The sequence below is a fragment of the Siniperca chuatsi genome, linkage group LG13 (assembly GCF_020085105.1).
Source record: "Siniperca chuatsi isolate FFG_IHB_CAS linkage group LG13, ASM2008510v1, whole genome shotgun sequence".
In the NCBI taxonomy this organism is placed as follows: domain Eukaryota; kingdom Metazoa; phylum Chordata; class Actinopteri; order Centrarchiformes; family Sinipercidae; genus Siniperca; species Siniperca chuatsi.
This window is the reverse complement of record NC_058054.1, coordinates 691,277-713,882: the sequence shown is the minus strand read 5'-3', so window position 1 is coordinate 713,882 and position 22,606 is coordinate 691,277. Positions and strand designations below refer to the sequence as shown.

The 22,606-nt window shown below is 45.3% G+C and overlaps 1 protein-coding gene across 4 annotated transcripts in view; it reads right to left on the bottom strand.

Moving 5' to 3' along the window:
- Positions 1-2,076: 2,076 nt before the first annotated feature.
- pex5lb (peroxisomal biogenesis factor 5-like b) overlaps positions 2,077-22,606 on the bottom strand; it is a 60,536-nt gene continuing 40,006 nt past the window's right edge. For 2 of the 4 annotated variants that reach the window (XM_044219578.1, XM_044219577.1), the window contains exons 2-14: positions 21,446-21,541; positions 17,767-17,881; positions 15,034-15,306; positions 14,232-14,349; positions 13,629-13,716; positions 13,358-13,456; positions 11,783-11,902; positions 9,611-9,754; positions 8,621-8,691; positions 8,206-8,418; positions 7,671-7,836; positions 6,915-7,072; positions 2,077-6,361 (exon numbers count right to left, since the gene is read on the bottom strand). In XM_044219578.1, the coding sequence (XP_044075513.1) occupies positions 6,163-6,361; positions 6,915-7,072; positions 7,671-7,836; positions 8,206-8,418; positions 8,621-8,691; positions 9,611-9,754; positions 11,783-11,902; positions 13,358-13,456; positions 13,629-13,716; positions 14,232-14,349; positions 15,034-15,306; positions 17,767-17,881; positions 21,446-21,541 (1,860 nt within the window). In that variant the 3' untranslated portion in view covers positions 2,077-6,162. The remainder of the gene's footprint in view (positions 6,362-6,914; positions 7,073-7,670; positions 7,837-8,205; positions 8,419-8,620; positions 8,692-9,610; positions 9,755-11,782; positions 11,903-13,357; positions 13,457-13,628; positions 13,717-14,231; positions 14,350-15,033; positions 15,307-17,766; positions 17,882-21,445; positions 21,542-22,606) is intronic. The other 2 variants (XM_044219581.1, XM_044219579.1) reach the window with 1 other exon arrangement.

Sequence of the window (22,606 nt, the reverse complement as noted above, 5' to 3'; positions counted from 1 at the left end):
AGACTGATGATGGATTATAGACTGACTATAGACTGATTATGGATTATAGACTGATGATGGATTATAGACTGACTATAGACTGATTATGGATTATAGACTGATTATGGATTATAGACAGATTATAGACTGATTATGGATTATAGACAGATTATAGATTGATGATGGATTATAGACTATATATAGACTGATGATGGATTATAGACAGATTATAGATTGATGATGGATTATAGACTATATATAGACTGATGATGGATTATAGACTAATGATGGATTATAGACAGATTATAGACTGATTATGGATTATAGACTGATGAGATTATAGACTAATGATGATTATGGATTATAGACTGATTATGATTATAGACTGACTATAGACTGATTATAGACTGATTATAGACTGATTATGGATTATAGACAGATTATAGATTGATGATGGATTATAGACAGATTATAGACTGATGATGGATTATAGACTATATATAGACTGATGATGGATTATAGACTGATTATAGACTGATTATGGATTATAGACAGATTATAGATTGATGATGGATTATAGACTGATGATGGATTATAGACTATATATAGACTGATGATGGATTATAGATTGATGATGGATTATAGACTATATATAGATTGATGATGGATTATAGACTGATTATGGATTATAGACTGACTATAAACTGATTATGGATTATAGACTGACTATAAACTGATTATGGATTATAGACTATATATAGACTGATGATGGATTATAGACTATATATAGACTGATGATGGATTATAGACTGATTATAGACTGATGATGGATTATAGACTGACTATAAACTGATTATGGATTATAGACTATATATAGACTGATGATGGATTATAGACTGACTATGAACTGATTATATAGACTATATATAGACTGATGATGGATTATAGACTGACTATGAACTGATTATGGATTATAGACTATATATAGACTGATGATGGATTATAGACTGACTATAAACTGATTATGGATTATAGACTATATATAGACTGATGATGGATTATAGACTGACTATGAACTGATTATGGATTATAGACTATATATAGACTGATGATGGATTATAGACTATATATAGACTGATGATGGATTATAGACTGACTATAAACTGATTATGGATTATAGACTATATATAGACTGATGATGGATTATAGACAGATTATAGACTGATTATGGATTATAGACTGACTATAAACTGATTATGGATTATAGACTATATATAGACCGATGATGGAATATAGACAGATTATAGATTATCGACTATATATAGATTAATGATAGATCATATCCTGATAGATTGATTATAGATTATAGACTGATGATGCATTATAGACTGATTATAGATTATAGACAGATTATAGATTGATGATGGATTGTAGACTGACTATAAATTGATTATGGATTATAGACTGATTATAGATTATAGACAGATTATAGACTGATGATGGATTATAGACTGATTATAGATTATAGACTGATGACAGATTATAGATTGATTATAGATTATCGACTGATTATAGATTATAGACAGATTATAGACTGATGATTGATTATAGATTATAGCCTGATGATGGATTATGAATTGATTATAACATATAATCAGTTCATAATCTGTCAACAGATTATATACAGATGATAGATTATAAACTGATTATAGATTATAGACTATTTATAGACTGATAGATTATAGACAGATTATAGACTGATTATGGATTATAGACTGATTATAGATTATAGACTGTGATGATCTAATTGGTTTTGCAGGATAATCTGATGAACTGAGATACCTGAAGTTTGCAGAGTTGTGTAAACCAGCATCTCTGCTGTTATTGGATCATTCTCACCTGGCCGCCATCTAAAGAAGCTGTTAGAAGTTCATTGTTGTATTTTGTTTCCTGCAGCAGCTCAGTGACTCAAACTTCACAGCGACGCCCTCCAGTGGATCTGAATTAAATGTCAGGCGTGACTCCAGCTCGTGTTCCCGGCTGCAGACGCTGAAACCTGCAGGTGAACTCAGCAGAGAAAACAAGTCTTCACTCAGCTTTGACTTTCAGCAGAAGCTCCTGAGGAACCTGCTCCTTTATTTGTACGACGTTTTTTAGGTTCTGCATCAGTTTCATTTCTAAAATATCATCAGTTTACATGTGATTATATCTGTAGTCATTTACATGAGAAACATCAGAACACAACTGACAGTAAACACTGCAGAGGGAAGATTCACACAAGCTTATTGATCAACCAATCACATCACTTGAAGGAAAACTTTAGTACTAATGTATATAAATATATGTATATATGTGTGTGTACATCTTTATGATGTTAAACGTAACATCTCAAACCTCTCAGATGGCAGACTGAACTTCATTTAAAGGTCCAGATACATAAAAACATAAATGTCAGTTTTCCTTCAGATGCTTCAAACTCTTTCTGACAGATATTCAGAATCTTTAACTCATTTGTTGCCAAACCAGATTATTTTCTAAACCCGTGTGTCAGTGTGAGCTCTGATCAAAGTCTGTGAACCTTCCCTTAAAGCACTGAAGCGTCTTCAGCAGCAACATGTGAACAAAGAGTTAAACATGAAGAAACGAGGCTCGACGTCCCGCAGCTTCAGGAAACACTTCACTCGCCTTCAAACACAAATGGATCTTTTTGTTTGGGCCAGTTTGTGTTTTTGCTCGTAATAATTTTTCCTGTTGGTTTTAATGTGCTATGATTTTAGAATCAAACACTTTATTTTCACTTTGTGGTCCAATAAAAATAAAGTTATTATTTATCGGGAAAGGGCTGACGCCAAGTGAAGAGCTAATATTTCCAATAATAAAGGAATCGCAGAAAAAGAAAATAATACTCAGAGAAAAAAGATTCCAAGATTAAAGTTGTACATTTGCGAGAACAAACTCACACATTTACGGGGAAAAACCCGGCCTGTGCTCTGAGGTTATGACGTCGCACATTAAACGTGCCGCTGCGAGCAGCCAGGAACCAGCGAGGTCCAAGTGAACTGAAGTCTCCGACCGCTTCCAGCAGGACGCGGGTTTGTGGGTTGAGCTCATCCACCAACTGACAAACCGAACAAATGTATGACGTCACATCTCAGAGAGTATCCGAGGTTACTCTCGGAAATTTACGACTTTAATGTCGGAAGTTCTGAGTTTGTTCTCCAAATGTCACCCCCCTCCCCCGGGGCGTACGATGTTTTTTAACCAAATCAGGATGTTTTCAAACTAACATTTGTATTTGCAGCTTGTTTCTTTGCGTTTTATTGTAGTTTTCTTCGGCTGCAGCACGTTGAGTTCTCGCTGAATAACTCAAAGTTCAGTTATTCAAGTTTTTAAATGATATCCAGACCTGTAACAAACTGAAGTGTTGCTAAAAATACTGAATAAATATTGATTAAGTTGACGGACGGGAGTACAGGTCTTTAATATTTGATGCTGTATGAATATATTGTTGCTTTGTGTTTTGTGCATTGAGCAGAGAAACTGCCGTCGGATCAAACAGAGTCACCTGAGAGCCAACGACAGGAAGGAAGTGAGCAGCAGACCGTCAAAATAAAACTAACTGACACACACATCAACAAAACCTGAGAACAGGTGCAGCCAGAATCGACCAATCACAGAGCAGCTGCGCCTCCTGCAGGTAAAGAGCGACACTGCAGCTGCTTTATGTTTCTATTAGTTTTGAATCATCAACAAAATGTAGTTAATTATCAAAAGTAAGTTAATGTGCAAGCAGGACTTTAATGTCGTAATAATTCATGTTTTCTTCGTAAAATGTGAAAAGTACCTAAAGCAGATGAATGTAGAAGCACAGAATGGAAACAGTCAGGTACAAGTATTTGAGTACCTTAGTGCTCCGACTGTCCCTCTGGTTGCCACGGAGACGGAAAGCGGTGTGTCCTGACCAGGTGAAATGTGGCTTTATTTGGGATGCAGACGCGGAACTAAGCGACGGATTCAGCAGCTGGTTTCAGCTGGCCGTCCGTTTGTTTCCAGGCTTTAGTCAGAGTCAGTGCGTGCTTCAGCTCAGCAGGCCGGTGGAACGGAACACGCTGAAATACAGTTTTCTGTCTGTGCGTCCACAGGAGAGAAGACAAGAACCATGCTGATGTCAAAAACATGCGTCCCATGATGCTTTGTGTTAGGAACACACAGTCTAACGTCGTCATGGAGACAGCTTGTATTTGTTTACATTTAGTGAATCTGCTCCTTTAAAGACATGTAGCATTAGCTACTAGCAGTTCCCGTTTGCACTGTTACCATGGAAACAGACAACAATGGGTGCAGTTATAAGTGACCTCTGGACGTTTATCGGCGCAGGACATCAGAGACTTTTATGTCTGAAACGACACCTGTCTTTCACCTGGAGCGCACACAGAAGACAGCCGCTTGTTTCCTGCAGGAGGCGACGTCATGCTGCTGCCCCCATCATGAGCTGCAACAACATAAACAGCTGAGTTTTGACGCTTTATGTTCCTGAAAGGACGCCGAGAGTTTTACAGTCGACGGCACAAAGTCTGACAATCAGCGGTTTTATGGCTTTAAAGGTTTCAAGGGAAGAAAGTGACGGAAACAAAGCAGCTTGAGCTTTGTTCTCATCTGACTCTGCAGCTGCCTCCTCCTCTTCATCACTGACCTCCCTGAGCTCGTTTCCCATCAGTCGGTGTTAAACTTTACTTTATATATGATCTGAAAACTAAGATTCGACAAGTTCAAAGAAAGTTGTCAAAGTTTAAATTGGGGATGTAAAAGCGAGAGCAGCTGCTGCGGAGGTTCTGAGCCTTCAGGAGTCAGGACAGCGACTTCAGTCTGGTTAACGTGACCTTTTCACTGCCGTCTGCTGGAAGCAGCACGCACAATAAAGTATCTACGAATGTCCGTTTCAGTTGTTTTGTTTTCAGTGTCAAAATGTAAAGTCACTGTCCTGACTCCATAATATTATTAAATGATAAAATTCCCCAAACTCAGATAACGAAAAGGTTCGTAAAGTTATTACAGTGTTGTTCGCGGGAAACTACAAGCTTCTCGCGTAAATAAGATAATAAATAACATCACGTCCACCTGGACGTGTTTTAATTGGTGTCCCGATGAAGAAGTGTCCCGGACTGGACTGACACCTGTCAGGTGAGCAGAAGGTTCAAATCAAACCTGGTGACACGATCTGAGAGTCGTTTCTACACGAACTACGAGGCAGAGCTGCAGCTAAATGTAAAGTTTAGTGTTTCTGGAGAAATGTCGCTGTCTGCAGGTCAGAGTGAAGGAGGATGAAGAGGTGCTGTCAGTGTTCAGAGAAGCAGCAGGTTCGCAAAACAGAATCCAATAAAATGTGTTGAAATGATTTGATGATCACTGAAAGAAAAGATGGTCTTCAAATAACAGCCGAGGCCTGTTAAGACACTTTGAGGGAGCTGTAATTACCTGCAGAGTAATCATGTCACATGGTACAATCTGTCTGTTCTCATTTCGCTTCTACTTCCTGTGTCTTCGCTCACTGAAACTCAGCACTTCCTGCAGATGCTGAGTTCTTGGAAGGCTTTTAGTGTGAAACATTTGCGCAGGAAGTGTTGAGTTTCAGTGAGCGAAGACACAGGAAGTAGAAGCGACTGGAAATAATGAGTCCGTGTGACACGAGTCATCATAGTGAATTAGCACGACTAAAGAGTCCAGTTTGTATGTATTGTAAGTTAAAGCAGAAAACAATGATTAAAGAGAACTGCTGCCCCCCGGTGGTCTAACTGTAACGCAGCTTGTTGCAGTGATGTACAGGTGGCGTGTCGGTACACTGTGACATCACTGTTGGGCGTGGTTACAGGTGCAACAGACGTGTTGCTCTTTAAAGTAAGACTTTTCAACTCAGTTTTAAAAAGTGGTTCAAGAGTCCAGAATGAGTTGAAAACGTCTGAGGACCTTTTGAGGACCTTTAGACGGCCTGAACGAACGGAGCTTCGCTGCCCGTCAGCGCTGGGGTTCAAACCGGCGAACAGGAAGCTAAAGGGTTGTGCTGTTGTATTGCCAAGGATTTTCCTGCCGTCGTCTCTTTGGTTTCAAACCAAACTGTCCACCTGCTTCTCGGAGACGACACACCCATCAGACAAGCTTCAGTCCAACCAGGCGACCCCGGCCACCTTAGACGTCGCCCACGTCGAAGGCCCTCATCAGCAGGTCCAGGTCCCCGACGTTGGCGGCCTGGAACAGCTCGGGTCGGTCCATCATGGAGACGGCGATTCGCAGGGCGGCCCAGATGTTAGCCGACATCTGCTGGTGGCTGCAGCGCTGGCTCTGCCTCTGCTGGTTCAGAGCCGTCAGGAAGTTACTGACCGCCTCCCTGCAGGACCAGACCAGGACCAGATCAGCACCACATCAGATCTAATGTAAGCACGCTGGAAAATCAAACTGAATTCATTTGTTCAAAGCTGCATTAAGCAAGTTTTGATCAGTGGGGGCAGAAAGCTAACGCGATCAAACAGCTCCGGAAGGTCTGCCATCATTCATGACGTCTCCGGACTTACAAGCGGAGCTCGCTGATCCGGACCTCCACGGCTCGATAACGTGTTAGCTGATCTACTGATTGTTTAAGTAGTTTCTCCTCAGTTTGAAGGATCTGCCGCTTTTCTTTGACAGTAAACTGAACCTTTATAAAGGCTTTAGAATCAGAAACTTTAAACAGCCTTTGACACGCCGTCTTTCGGCTGCAGGGTGACGAGTCTCAACAGAACAACGGCACCATATAAACGACGACCAGCGGTGACAACGACTCTGACTCATAGCTACACGAGTTCAAACGTAGACGGATGTAAATAACACAAATACTTTTCTCTTTTATGCTTTGTGAAGTTACAGCTCGTCTGTAATTTAGACTTGCGACAGCGGACTGGTACCTGTGAGCTCCCAGGTTGATGCAGCTGATCCCCAGGTTGTATCTGGACCGGATGAATCCGGGCTGCAGCTCCAGAGCTCTGGTGTACGCCTCCACCGCCTCCTCGCTGCGGTCGCCGTTCGCCAGCGTGGCACCCAGACGGTTCCACAGCAGGTAGTCCTGCAGGGGAACAGACCGGAGGTTAACGGCAGGTGAAGGGTCCAGTCACCTGGTGGTCCGACACGGTTCCCTTTGACTCCCTGAAGCTCCAACATCTCCACACGATCAACATGTAGACTTTAAAACTGCCGTCGAACTAAACAAACATCTTTCTAACAGACTGAAACAAAGTTAGATCAGGACTTGAACATATTATATATTATATAATATTACTTATATAATATTACTTATATAATATTACTTATACTTGGAGTGTTTTTGTACAACTTACTGACAGTACTGTTACGCTGCGTTCACGTCCTGTTGGAGTTACTGTAAATACCAGTTTCCATCTTGTGAGCAGGAAGCTCTGATGTGTCTGACCAGTGACGGAAGACACAGAGCGGGTACTTACGTAAAAGCAGCAGTAAACACTGAAAATACTCCGCTACGAGTTAAAGACGTACGCAGGTTTTATCAGAAAACACAACTTCATCCTTTAGTGTGTGTGTTACCTGTGTGTGTGTGTGTTACCTGTGTGTGTGTGTTCCCTCTGTGTGTGTGTTCCCTCTGTGTGTGTGTTACCTGTGTGTGTGTGTTACCTGTGTGTGTGTGTTACCTGTGGTCTGACAGACAGCGCTGCAGTGAAAGCCTCCACAGCCTTGTTGAAGTCGGAGCTGAGGTTGAAGAGGACTCCCAGTCCGGTCTGCAGATCTGGATCCACACAGTCCAGATTCAACAGAGCCGCATCCTGGAAGAGAAGCAGCACGTCCTGCAGCTCAGACCTGCACGCACACACACACACACACACACACGCACACACACACACACACACAGGGTTCATGGTGTGGACGTCGTTTTGTTGAACATTTGACAAACAAGTCAGTTTTAGCAGAAACATCAACTCCCAGAGATCATTGCAGTAAGAACCATCCAATCAGAGTGAAGCTAGAGGTTTTGATCTGATTTAAATCAAGCGTTCTGATTATGACACAACTGTGATGTCACAGCTCTGGGTGGAGTTGTCTCCATAGCAACGGCAGCTGAGACTCATGGGTACTGTAGTATTTAGAACAAACTGATGACGACGGGATGATCCAGGACTCTGGATGTATGTTTCCTGAACTGCGGTATCGTCCTTCAGGTGTTCGTACCTGGCTGGTGTGGAGGTGTGGGGGCCCCTGCGAGGCGTGGCCGGGGAGCCCTGTAGCGGGCTCCTGCGGTCCAGGACCAGGTGTTTGTATCGGGGGTTGTGGCTGATCCAGCGGCGCAGAGCGTCGCAGGCCTCCCGCTGCATGCTGCTGTTGGTGAAGCTGACGGCGAGCGCCATGAGAGCCGGCAGGTTGTTGGGGCGGAGCTCCAGACACCTGCGGCAGGTGATACGGGTTAGCTTCTCTCTGCTAGCAGCAGTTAGCACAGGTGACACTCACACGTTTTTTTTCTGGACGTTTCTTTTGAAATGTTTGTTGCACTTAAACAGAAATACAGCAAACTACAAGTTATAGTTTCAGAAGTCAGAAGTCCCCCCCCCAGTGATATTACTGTAAATGAGACAGCAGGAAGTCTGACCTCTGCAGCGACACGATGGCGGCCTGTTCGTTCTCGTTCTCAGCCTGAGTCATTCCTAAAACCTGCCAGGCCTGAAACACACGAAGAAGAGTCCGGCGGTTTCCCACAGCGTGAGTGTGAGCAGCACAGCCGTGTTCCTAAAATATCTTTGATAAAAACTGAAGGACAGAAGTCAACAAAGACTCCCAGGGTGCACTTCACCATCAAACACAAGACATATTCAGCTGATTCTGTCCTCTTTTCCAGCAGCAGCCGAGGCTCATGGGTATTGTAGTATTTAGAGCCGTCTGCCAAACTGACAGAAAAGCAGCTGATTAGTCAGAAAACAAAGTGTAAATGATTCAGACGGTGGTCAGAACGTAAAAGATAACTGTCCAGTGTCTATGTGGAAGAACACGGAGAAGATCCTGGTCTGACAAAGTCCTCAGAAGTATTAAAGTGTTAAATCTCGTCTCTCGGCTGCTGCGGCTACAGCGTTTCTGTATGTGACCGCAGGCTGTCAGGAGACGCTGGATGCCTCTGAACTAACGTGGGACGGTGCTGCAGGTTCAGTCGGCACCATCAGACCTGTAACACCGTCAGCTAGCTACAGCTACAGCAGCTACAGCTACAGCAGCGTCTCGTAACGGCTTAATTAATAATTTTTTCTGCTGCTTATTTGGGTCCAGCTCACAAATAAAAAAAATAATTATATCGTTATGAATTATTGTTACAGTTAAGTACTGAAAGATGTGATATAATAATAACCTTAATATTAGAAGTTGAACCCTTCATGATTTTAACCAATAATTTGTTAGCATACCAAACTACATCAGCTTCTGTCACAACACTCAAAATGACCTGATCGTAACATTCCCAAACTTTCCAGGACATTTTGGTAAATGTCATAAAAACCTGATTTAAACATTATCAGATGATTGCTTGGTTTGAACACCGTGCAGCCGGAGCAGGTGTGACCTGGAGGAGACAGGTTAACAGGTTCAGTGTCACCTCAGAGTCCTGCGGGTCCTGCAAGATGGCGGCCTCCAGCAGCAGGACGGCAGCGTTCAGGTCTCCCTCCCGAGCTTTCTCCTGACCCCCAGCGAAGGCGTTGGGCCAGTCTCTGTACGGGTTGTTGGTGTTGAAGTAGTAACCCTGCACGAGACAAACACCAGCTGTTTAATACCTGCAGACATCAGACCACGTTACCTGTGTGAGGTCAGGGCTCATTATTTTAGGTTTTGGTGGCTCAGCACGATCTGTGGAGTTCCTCTTTAACATTTACTTGTTTCCATCAGGCCAAATTATACAAAACAATAAAATGATTTAACTGACAATTATTTTCATCATCGATTAATCTGCATATTTTCCCAACTGATCGATGAACCGACTGATCGTTTCAGCTCTTAAATGATTATTATGCAGACGATACCCAAATATACGTTTCTCTGTCACCAAGCGACGACGTTCCTGAACCTCCTTCAGCTAAACAGACAGAAAGTCAGCGTTTATCTCCAACTTTCACACTCAACAAATCAATAAAGTCTGCAAACTGTCAGCAACAACCAGAGGATTCACCTGTCTAATATTCATGTCGGGTTTCCTTTTAATTGTTTTTAAACGGTCTTTTAAATGTTCTATACTCTTTCCTTTGTAATCATTATTATATAAAATAATTTCACTGTCTTTGTGTAAGATTTTTGGCAAACTCTTCGTTTTTTCTCTCATGAACTCGGAGCATCATCATAATAATTAGGAGCTGACTTTCATTTTCTCTCCATTTTTTCTCTCTTCATGTGGGCGCCCCCTGCTGGTCGCATCTCATCACTACCGGACACAGCAGCCCAGCTCTGTAATGTTTCACATTAATGGTTCAGTATTTCACATGAAGAAGAAACCTCTGACAGAAGCCATATGTTCGCTCAAGGACGAAGCCATCCTGCTGCCGCAGCCCCCGACACACGGGTCACATGACCCGACACACACACGTCACATGGGCCATGAAATATGACTGCAGAGCCGAGCAGAAACCCGAGAACACGTTCGGCTCGTTTGAGATCAGACAGAAACCCACTTCCTGTTAGATCTGATGCACATCGTTACAGAGGAGACTATTAAAGACTCTCTAAGGTTAAAGGTCAATGTCTGGGCTTTTCTCGTGACGCTCCTCAGCGGATATTAAACCCCGCCTGACTGAAGGTCGACCCGTGACTCTGCGTCCTGTCAGCTCTCGGCAAAGAATCTTACCCATCAGTTTACATATTAAAATACAGAATTGACTTTATTGATCCTCTCACGTTAGCACACTGATACTTCAGTTCATATTGTAGAACCATCACATTTTTAAACAGGGACTGAAATATAAACTGAATGTATTATTGTTGTTATTCAGCCTCTCGGTCTGATGGAAGTCAAACATTTAACAGAAAAAACCTTCATGGACCTGATAAAATCTAAAACTCTCCATTAAACAGAAAAGGAAAGAAAATGTTATTGATGACTGACTGATGGACTCATTCTTTCAACACTAAAGCTGGAAGCCAAATACTTTCATTCGCCTCCAAATCCTCAAACTGCCTGCAGGATTAGATCTAAACACGAGAGAAGAATCGAGGATCGATAAAACCAGCGAAGAAGAGCTGAACAGATGTCTGGTAACGTGTCGACATCAGAGCGGCTTCACCTCCGTCACCACGGTGATGTAACACCTGAGCGGAGGAGGGATTACTGATGCTTCACATCAGCTCCGAGCTGATCTCAGGTCAGAGGATTAAAACTACAGATTAATGCCGACAAACATCCATCTCAGTAATAATCTGTCGTTATTAATAACGGCCTCTCGTCTGACTCATCTGACTTCTACAGGGGAGAAATGCATGCTGGGAAAATAAGTACAATTCATTTGTCCCAGCTCACCTGGACGCTTGCACACACCTGTACGCCGCCTGCGGCTCTGCTGCCACGAGCCCTCGGGATTATCAGCTGGTCGACGCGGGTTCAGGTCTCAGTTTGAGGCTCGTGCAGAACTTCACTTAGTGACACAACAACAGCTGACTGAAGACCTCCGCCATCGCCGCCGGCTGATGTGAAATGCATGCTGGGATACTTGGCTACCCCGTGTTTAAAGGGCCGAGGGGTCAAAGGTTGCAGAACAGCGTTTGCGGGAGCAGGCTGTGAACCTACCTTCTCCGCAGGTGAGACGGTGGGCGGGATCGGCCCCTGGCCCTCAGACTCCTCCAGCCAGTTCCTGCGAGCCAGTTCCTCCCACTCCGCCTGCATCTTGTCCCAGAACTCCGTGTCCGACTGAAACACACCAACACACACACACACAGACTATGAAGCAGAGGTGCAGACGTTTACTCCGAAAACACTGGATCCTACGTTTCCCATAATGCACCTGGACAGTGTCCCTGCCTGGTAAACAGCTGAATGTTTGATCAAGTTTCTTTTCATCTTTGACTTCAGCACCAGACTGTGAAGCTCTGTGATTGGCTGTTTGAGAGTGAAATGCACCCTGGGAGTCGTAGTTTTGACGTCCACAGGCTTTTTATCAAAGAACCAGACAATTTCTAACTGAGCTGTTGATCACAAACTGTCAGTGAGGAAGATGAACTGCAGGAAACACAAAGTCACGTCAGCCTGGCGTCTCTCCCCCGAGCGCAGAGTGCAGCTCTGGAACATGGGAATATATAAATACTGGATCAGGACTCGGGCTGAGTCCATCATTAAATACTCAGCAGGAGGAAAACGCTCTCAGCCTCCTTCACCTCCTCCGATCAGAGTGACGAGGCTTCAGCTCACAGTCACGTTTGTTTCCTGTTGGAATATCAAAGGCTGTCAGAGCCAGAGGACGGCGTGAGGCCCCAGACCCCCAGGAGCCCAAAAGGTAAGAAATGTGCACCAGTAGAACACCAACACGGGCAGGTTCTGCTCGGCCCCGCGTCACGATCTAGTTTCAAGATGTTTATTCTTCATTCTGTGCTCGCGTTCCCAAATCAAGCCAGACTGACCGAGAATCTGATCTGGGACCAGCTGTTATTCACAGGAGTACATGAGGAGAGGGGGGCAGGTGGGGGGCACATGTTAATCCAGAATACCATGACTCTACGAATCTGAAACCCAGTGCTGAGCTCTGAGTGTCTGTGGATTAAAACACCTGCAGCTAAATTCAGAAACTGTGATGTGATGAGGAAGAGCTTTTAATCAGCGGCTCGTCAGTGAGGCGAGACGCTGCGATCGGTTCACTGAGCCGAGCTGACGGACTGAAGAGCAGAACACGAACTCATCGACACGAGAGTCTCAAATTCAATATCTGACGGAGAAAATCTGCACTTTAATCAGCGAGCTGTTAGTTCACTTCACCTCCTCCAGACTGAAGCAGACCGTTACGTAAACCACCAGCATCCCGACCTGAAGCAGGCGGAGCGCCTCCGGGAAGAGTTCTACACAGCTGCGTCACACCCAGACGGCCCTCGGAGGCGCCACAACGCCACAATATCTTATTTTAGAGCAGATATGAAAACTGATCCTGATCTGAGCGCAGCGTTTGGCACCCGAGTCCTCAGAGGAGACTCGGGTGACAGGAAGTACAGAGTGGATCTCTGATCAGCAGCGTCCTGATGAGATCCGTTTCTGAAGATCAGCTAATGTCTGACACCAACACGTCAAACGCCACTGAGCTGCTGTACGAGCAGACGGCTGCAGAGTTATTACTGCGTGTGTGTGTGTGTGTGTGTGTGTGTGTGTGTGTGTGTGTACCTCAACAGCAGCCTTCGCTCTGACGAACTCGTCCTCCAGAGACTCTTTTCTGGCCAGCAGGGAACGAGTCCGCCTGCGCTGTCTGGACGCCCCGCAGTCCTGAACACACACACACACACACACACACACACACACACACACACACACACACACGCAGAAAGGTCGGCCAGCAGCCGTCAGTCAGACAGTAAAGACAAACCAGCAGACACAAAGTCAGTGACACCTGAGCAGGTTGTATATTCAGATGAGTCGGGTAAATATCAGCGCTGACCTGCGCTGAAGATATGAAGTCGAGATCATCGAAGCTGTGGATGTCGAAGGAGGTCTTTGTCAGAGGATCAGTTTTAAACTCTGCAGACCTGAAGGGACAAAATACAACTCTGTCACGTCCGTGTCCATTTCTGAAACCAGCCATCTGACATCACACCCACTTCCCGCTGTGATTGGCCAGCTGTGGGGAGGTGAGAAAGCAGGCCGGCTTTGAACTTTTCAATTTTCACACAACTGTTTCTGTTTCTGTCACTTTTCACGTGAACAGCTGAGAGCAACGATCCCAGAGTTCAGATCTGAATGGTCTGACTGGTCTCTGTGACGGACACACACTCCCTGTTTCAGGGTTACATGTACTGGGGCGGAGCGAGTCTCCGGTCACGTCATCAGAGTCCATATCGGTTCACTTCTGTCAGGAGCTCTCTTCCTCTTGTGATCAAACACGTTGCTCTGACGCTCACTTCTGAGGCTGCTCTGTAAATAGTTTTAACTTCCTGTTAACCCCGCCCACGCCTGGGTTAAGCCCCGCCCGTCCCAAGTACAGATCATTTGGTTGGTTGAACAGATACAGGTAATGGTGTACTCGCTCATCCCTAATGTTTACCACAGCAGTTCACTGGAGGAGTGGTGGGAGGTGCATCTCTGCTCGTATCGCTTGCGTCCTCCGTCCTCCACGTCCAGGTTCACCTCGTCCCATTTGTCCAGAGGAGACGACAGACTGACTGCGAACACAACAACATGATGCTTCACAGCTGATCGGAGACTAACCAAACCGCTAACACCACTATAACATTTATTTAAACTCGGTTCTGTCTTTACGAAGAAAATCTACAGAAATGCGACACGAGTAAACTGAAATGATGGTTTAATGATCACATGTTTGTCAAACAGTAAGGGGCGTGATCAGCTGTGAGTGAAGGACAGAGAGGTGAAACAGGAAGTTAAACTCTCATCACAGTAAAAGCTCAGATTAAAGCCTCCGCTGGTTTTTACTCACAACTGACTGAGTTCAAAGCTTTTAGCTAAATGAACAACAACATGAGGAGAAGCCGCTGATCTGGAGTCTGTTACTGTGACGACGAAGACCTGTGAGCTTCGGTTTACAGCATGGAGGCGCTGCAAATCTACATTAGTCTGCAGTTAGTCGGGACTGTAAAGCCCCCTGAGGCAGATTTGTGATAATGGGCTCTAACAGGGGTTTTCAAAGTCTGACACTGTGCCCCCCCCCCTACAAAATCACTGTTTGCTAACATGTTAGCAACATGTTAGCAACATGTTTTTATCTGGTTAAAACTGCATTTTCGTTTTATTTATTGTGACTTGGAACTCAACATCTGCCATATTATCACGGCATGAAGACACATTAATGTTAATTATCTGTTGTCACATGCTTGAGTCTGCAGTACCTGAGTCCAGTGAGATCCGCTCAGGTGTTCTGGGACTGGCAGGCAGGTGTTCCACCTCCACCTGGATCAGCTCCGTCTCGTCAGGTCTTGTCCGGCGTCGAGGGCTCCTCGAGCTGCCCTTCCTCCTCAGAGGGCTCCTCCTCTGGTCCTTGTTACTGCAGCTGCCCCCGACACTACTGCTGCCGCTGCTGCCCCCGCTGCTGCCCCCGCTGCTGCCCCCGCTGCTCTCCCCCGGCTCACTGAGGTCCACCAGGTCCAGAGCTGTGGACAGAACTGCAGGACAACAGGACGGAGGGTTGATATCTGATAGCAACTAGTCGACCTCAGGTTTGTTTTAGAGGAACTCTCCTTTAACAGAGGAACCGTTGACTTTATTTAGCCAGATGCAGAAAATCCAGATGTGACATTTGAATTACAGATGAACTCACTCAGTTACTGAGCTAACACCTGTCAGCATAACACGATACAGTGGATTTACTGCAGCACTGCGGGGTCAGACGGATTTAGCTTTAGCTAGGTGTACCTAATAAACTGGACACCGAGTGTATGTTTATTTAGTTTATTGCTTGATCTTAACGATTAACCTATTATTGATTGTTAACTTGTCCAATAATCGATTAAGGAAATGTCATAAAATTTTAATCTCTACGTTCCATTATCACATATGGCAGCAATGTTCAGCTGTCCACATACTTTTGGCCATATAGTGTACTTCTGTTAAATGTTCTACACGTCTTTAACTTGTACATTTGCTCCGTTTTCTTGTTCCTTTATATTTCATGCAGGTTTTTCGCCCTCTGTGGAGGCGGAGCTTTGTGTGTCCGAAAACCTGCAGTCAGAACTGTTGGCTGCGTTTTTATTTCAGCTCTGTAATCAATATTAGATTCCATGCTCATTCTCAGTGACCTTTAACTGTCATGATCAAACTCTGACACGTGATCCCAGTTCGAAATTTCAGCTGCTGTCTCCTCGTTTAGTCTTTCAGTTTATTTGAATGAAAAGTAGAGAGTCTGTATAAGATAATGAATGTGAGGAGGAGGACGGGGCAGCAGACAGGAGGACGGGGCAGACAGGAGCAGACAGGAGGACGGAGCAGCAGACAGGAGGACAGGGCAGCAGACAGGAGGACAGGGCAGCAAACAGGAGGACGGGGCAGACAGGAGCAGACAGGAGGACGGAGCAGCAGACAGGAGGACGGGGCAGTAGCTAGGAGGATGGGGCAGTAGCCAGGAGGACGGGGCAGCAGACAGGAGGACGGGGCAGCAGACAGGAGGACGGGGCAGTAGCTAGGAGGATGGGGCAGTAGCTAGGAGGATGGGGCAGCAGACAGGAGGACGGGGCAGTTGCCAGGAGGACGGGGCAGCAGACAGGAGGCCGGGGCAGACAGGAGGACAGGGCAGACAGGAGGACAGGGCAGACAGGAGCAGACAGGAGGATGGGGCAGCAGACAGGAGGACGGGGCAGCAGACAGGAGGCCGGGGCAGACAGGAGCAGACAGGAGGATGGGGCAGCAGACAGGAGGACGGGGCAGTTGCCAGGAGGACGGGGCAGCAGACAGGAGGCCGGGGCAGACAGGAGGACAGGGCAGACAGGAGCAGACAGGAGGACAGGGCAGACAGGAGCAGACAGGAGGACAGGGCAGACAGGAGCAGACAGGAGGACGGGGCAGCAGGCAGGAGGACGGGGCAGCAGACAGGAGCAGACAGGAGGACGGGGTAGACAGGAGGACAGGGTAGCAGACAGGAGGACGGGGCAGACAGGAGGTGTTAATTAATGGCTGGTGTACCTGCTGAGTCGGAGGTGACAGATGGGCACAGAGGAGGAAGGAGGACGCCAAGGACACAAAGTTAGTGGAGGACAGGAAGAGAGAGATTTGGGGGAATCGCAGAGCAAACAAAGAGAAGAGAAAGACAGAAAGGAGGAGGAGGAGGAGGTGGTGGCGGCCAGTGTGGATGTTGTTTGAGGATGAATGTGAAGCTGAATGTAAAAGCACTGAAGGAAAGGTGTTTGTTAGGTGTGAACTCACATTTTTAGCCACTTTAGCAGCGTGACTCTACAGATGCTAACATCTGTCCTCCAGTGGTTCAGACTGAAACATCAGCAGCTGCTGGACTGTGATGAAATGTGCTTCATCGTTCATGTTCCCTTCAGGATGAACTGTAATAACTCTGCTGATCCTCTGACTTTCCATCTAGCGCCACCATCAGGTCGACATGTTAATCTCACTTTGAGCTAAATGCTAACATCCATTACATGAACATCTGAGGGTCACGTGTGGCTAACGTGGCTAAAAATATGAGTTTACACCTAACAAACACCTTCCCGTCAGTGCGTTTACATTCAGTTAGCACGCCTGCTCTTCTTCCTCACTTAAAACCCAATCAGAAGTCAATCGGAGCATCGGCCAGCAAGTAAACTGGCTCCACCAGTCTCAGTAGCAGGTCTTTACACCCAGTCAGTCTTTCATTCCAACATTAACAGTGAAGGTGTTCGTGTGAGACACAGACACGTCCTCGGGATGGACAAGAATGTAAAAATGGATTTGATGTCCAGCATCCTGCCTGTCAGAGAGAGGATTTATTGTTCCATCACCTGAGAGGACGGAGGGTGGAGCAGTGAGAGGAGGGTGGATGTACACAGACAGCTGAGCAGGATGAAGAGGAGCCCTGCTGAGCTGTGGAGGACGGGGGGAGACAGAGGGGGGTGAGGAGGTGATAATTAGCGGGAGTCTACCTGCTGTGTTGGAGGTGAGGGGTCGGGAGGAGGCGGTGTCGCTGCGGCTCTCCGACAGGAAGTCATCGATGGAGGGACTCAGCAGGGGTCGGCTCTCCTGCTGCTCCCGGACCAGCTGCAGAGTTACAGACCAGAGAGCAGAGCGCTCAGTGATGGAGGACAATAACTCTGGATCTCTACATGCTGCCGCTGCACAGACAAACACAGCACTCACAACCCTTTGGGGGGGGGGCACCCTTTCTTTACTGTCCTAATAATGACAGCTAATAATGTGGCCATGGAGTCAGTGAGTCAGCTGTGAGCTTCAAGCCCCGAGTCTTTGTCCTATATGTGTTCACATGTAGTCAGACTGTCCCCATCAGCTGTCAGCAGCTCCAGTCTGCAGTGGACTCATGGACGTACAGACCACATCACTGGATTACTGGGAGACTGAAGGAAACTAAAAAAACAGGAGGATTCTCAGGAGGAGCGTCTTGTTGTTTTGGGACAGATGTTAAATCTAATCTGATACTCATCAAGCTCCAAACGAGACTTTGCGGCTGCTTTGATTAAATTTGAACTTCCGAGGAGGGTGAATACTGTGTACAGGCACTGCTTGTTAACTAAAGGAAGACTGCAGAAAAACCGCAAGAGTGAGCACCAATAAACGTCAGTGTGGGACTTGTGACGTTATCCAAGGATAACTGGTCCAAATATAATGACATGTTTCTCAGTGAGTCACAAACATCCAGTCCTGCGCAGCTCTGGAGCTGTTCGTGTATTTTTAAAGCGTAACGAATCCGTTTGTGTTTGTGTGAAGCCTGGAAACCTCTTCAGAGAGCAGCAGAGGACTCTGTGATTCAAATTTAAATCTTAAATCCATTCATGAACACTGCTGCCGTCGATTTCACCGTTACAATCTCTTTAAATGTTTCATTCATCGGAGCTGCTGCCAGAACACACAGGAGGAGGACTGAAAACGGCAGCGCTGCGTCCAGCTCTGGGTGTTGGACCCTCACAGACATGAAACACTATCTTTACTACTCTTGTCTAGACTTTATGTTCATGTTCCTTACGGCTTCATTCAGACATCACAGCACATTTACAGAGAGTTTGCGAAACTGAGCACAAAGGACGCTCGCCTCCTCGTCTGTCGAGTGAAGCTTCCAACAAAATGTTCAGTTAACGTTATTAGAGAGTGAATTCTGCTGCCTGTGAAGGTCCAGCAGAGTTTATTAAACAGATACAGGTCATCTCTCTCTGCACATTAAACCTGTACAAGCGTTACGTCCTCAGATCGACGTGGTGACTTGTTCAGACACGAGACCAACAGGAAGTTATGGTAAAAAGGTTTGAAAGGGCTTATGACAGGAAATCACGGCCACTTAACGCACCTTTGTCCTTCTGCACACAACGTTTCACGTGAACAAACAAGTGCAACAGCGTGAAGTCTTCCAGCAGAGACTGTCTGCCTGAAAATGTGCTCTGTATGATTCATGAGATCAGGGAGGCGGTGGGGGGCAGACAGGGACGAGGGCGGCCGACTCGAGCCTGCAGGATGTTTTCTACACTATTTATTTCCCAAAATGTCAGAAAGAAGGCAACAAATTGCTGCTAGCTCTCCTGGGGTTATTGAAAGGCATTCTGGGAAACATAGGACAAAGTACAACCTTTAATTCACTGGTGTGTGTGTGTTTCATGTTCTTATATCCCGGTGGGGACTATAACCTGAATGCACACTGTGGGGACTAGAGACGGCTTTCTGAGGGTTAAGACTTGGTTTTAGGGTTCAGGTTACAGTTAGGGAACCCATTATATCAATGACTGTCCCCCACGGGGATAGTGAAACAAACGTGTGTGTGTGTGCGCCTTCCTAATCCTAATCCACACAGCCGTGTACGTCCACATGTCAGCTGGAATATGCTTGTATTTAATCCTGTGAAAGAGCACAACAGCTCCACTGTCAAGTAAAGAACATCCAGCCGAACACGATCACATCACGCTTCACGCTTCACACAAAACAACCGGGAACATGTCCGTTCACCTCGGCTGGAAGGTCGCAGAATCACACAGCTGATTAATAAGAAAGAGTACGAGATCGCTTAAAAACTACAAGTAACAAACTGATGAAATCAGAACATAAAAAGACACAAATTTGAACTACAAGACGACACATATAGGATGTGTAATTAAAGAATAGTACGTCTGATCGTCATCGCAGCCGGCTCCGCAGACACGAGCCTCGGCCGGAGAGTCCAACATGGAGGAAGCCATCGAAGCTTGTCCATCCAGTTTTACTGAAGCTCCTCTGTCAGTAGAAACCGGATACTATTTGATAATTATTATTATTATGTTATATAAAAAATCATTTCCAATGTCAACAATGAATTGCTGTGAGCTCATAGTGATTTTAATAAACTCAGAGCTTCTTCGACTCAGTTTAGAGGTCTTTTAGTGAACGAATCAAACTGATTCCCATCCACAATGGAAATGACACCTCTGATGCTAGCTGACGCTAGCTGACAGACAATTAGCAAGCAGTCAGCAAGCTTGTTAGCTCAGAGAGCGTTTCCCCTCTTCAGTAACTCTTCATGAAATTAAATTATGAACAAATGGGAGTCAACAATTCAGTACAGAGGAAACAGAATCTGGGGAAGGTAACTGACTCGCACTATCATGTCCTGGCTTGTTAGCACGTTAGCTGTTAGCTCGCCAGCTACATTGGTTCACCAACTGGCCCTGTAAGGCGTCACTACGCCATCAAGACTCTAGAGAACCAAATATTTTGCTAAGACGAGCAGATTTATTTCACTGTGACACTTCCTGGTGTGAACAGGAAGTTGTATAAACCTCTTCCTATTAGCCTGCTAGCCTGTTAGCATCTCCCACCAGCCTTTCTCTGCATGTTGTAGTGGTGAATGAATAAGGACTTATATTGTTTGCTTATTATTTCACTGATTAGTTTGATTCATGTATTTATGGATGCAGGAGCCGAATGAAGCTGATGTGGTTTAGTTTGCTGGTTTCCTCTGTTTACCGCTAAATGCTGGTTTGTAATATTCCTGTTCTTTCTGTTTAGACAGTCACCCATCCCTGTTTAAAGCCCAATAATAAAGAGTTCAAACTATTTAAACATTTGAACTGTGTTGAAGCTGCAGCTCACATCAGATGCTGTATGAACCAACTTTAAAATTTAATTAAAATTCATTCAAATAAACAATATGACATGAGAATGAATTTCTCCTTAAGCAGGTTATATTGTTTTACTGTCATGACGGCACATTTACACACTTTAATAATTTAGACAGAATTCTTACTTGTATCATAATAAAGTCAAAGATTCGGGCCTACTGAGCTCACTTTTACTATTTTGGGGTTTTATTTCTTTACAAACTGATCGTGTTGCCTGTCCTGTTGTAAAGGTGTATCTGACAGATCTCTGCTATAAAACTGATGATTCAAATATGATCAGAAACAATAACAACAACTGCAAACAAAGACCTAGAACCTGCATTTTACCCAAATTACTGAAGAAAGTTTACAGCTGGGTGGATAAACCCTCCGTCACTGAATGTGTCTGAGTGGAAACTAAACATGAAGCTGCAGGTTTGAGGTTCAAGCAAACTAGCAAAAATTAAAACAAAAGGAAAAAGGAATCTCTGAGCAGTGCGAGATAAACAAGCGTGGTCGTCATGCCAACCTTGGTTGTCACGGTGAGGAGGGGGTTTCCTTCTGAGGATGCCTTTTTACCAGGAAGCTCCTTCAGCACCATGGCAACGACCCTTTCCCCTTTCCCCTACAACAGGCAGATCGACAGGGTTCATTCATTCATTCAGGAGGTTTAGAGTCACTCAGTCACTCCAACCCAGACGCCGCTCACATCCTTTCAAAACAAATGTTAGTTTGATTTATTTAGTGATTTCGATTCTCTTCTTTATTTTCAGGTCTGTATTTCCTGATAGATGAAGCAAAGCAGAAACAGCAAGGCAGCATGTGGCTGCTGGACAGAGCAGAAAAATTACACTTAAAGTCATGAAGGGAAAATAAATGACGTGATGAAGTCATACACTCTTAGAAAATGACTGCATGATGAGTTTGTCACAAACACTGACCTTTCGTTCGTATATTTCCTAATTTGAAGTATTGTTCTCAGTTTTATTTGAAATAATATAGCGGTGAATCTCAGTTCCCTAAACTGCATCCACGTTTCTCTCTGACGTCTTTTCTTTGAGTCTGAACCGAACGCAAAATCCCGTTTAGAGGCGGCGCGATTACTTTGAAATGTGAACGCAGTATTTCTACGGTTTACCTCACGATCGACATGACGAAAGATTAAATAATTGCTTTCCAGAGCTGTAAAATCCTGTTGAAGCGTTCTGGTGTCTGATCAACACGCCCCCGCCAACACAACCCCCCCGCAGGACTGTTTTTGGTCTGAATCCCTGCACACTTGGATGCATTTATGACCTTTGAGCTCCAGGAAGTCACAGGTTTGAACAAGCTGACGGCAGCGAGCACTTAGCAGCTGCAGATGTTGAACCCACCGCGGGCCGGAGGAGAAGCTGAGCACATTTAACCTTCACGGTCCTTCAGCCTGACGTCACGTCAGCATACAGAAACAATACTGCTGCTGCAGCCAACGGCTGGATTCTATACTACAGCTTATGAGATGCTCAAAGCAACACACCATCAGTTCTTCTTCTTCTTCTCCAGAGTCACGTTTCAGATCAGCTTCATCAGTTTCAGGTCTGTGCGTCAGCTACAGAGATGAAACCAGGATGTCTTTAGCCTAGCTTAGCACAAACACTGGGATATGATCTAGATCCAAGAATACAGGTACAGGGATACGGTCCAGGTCCTG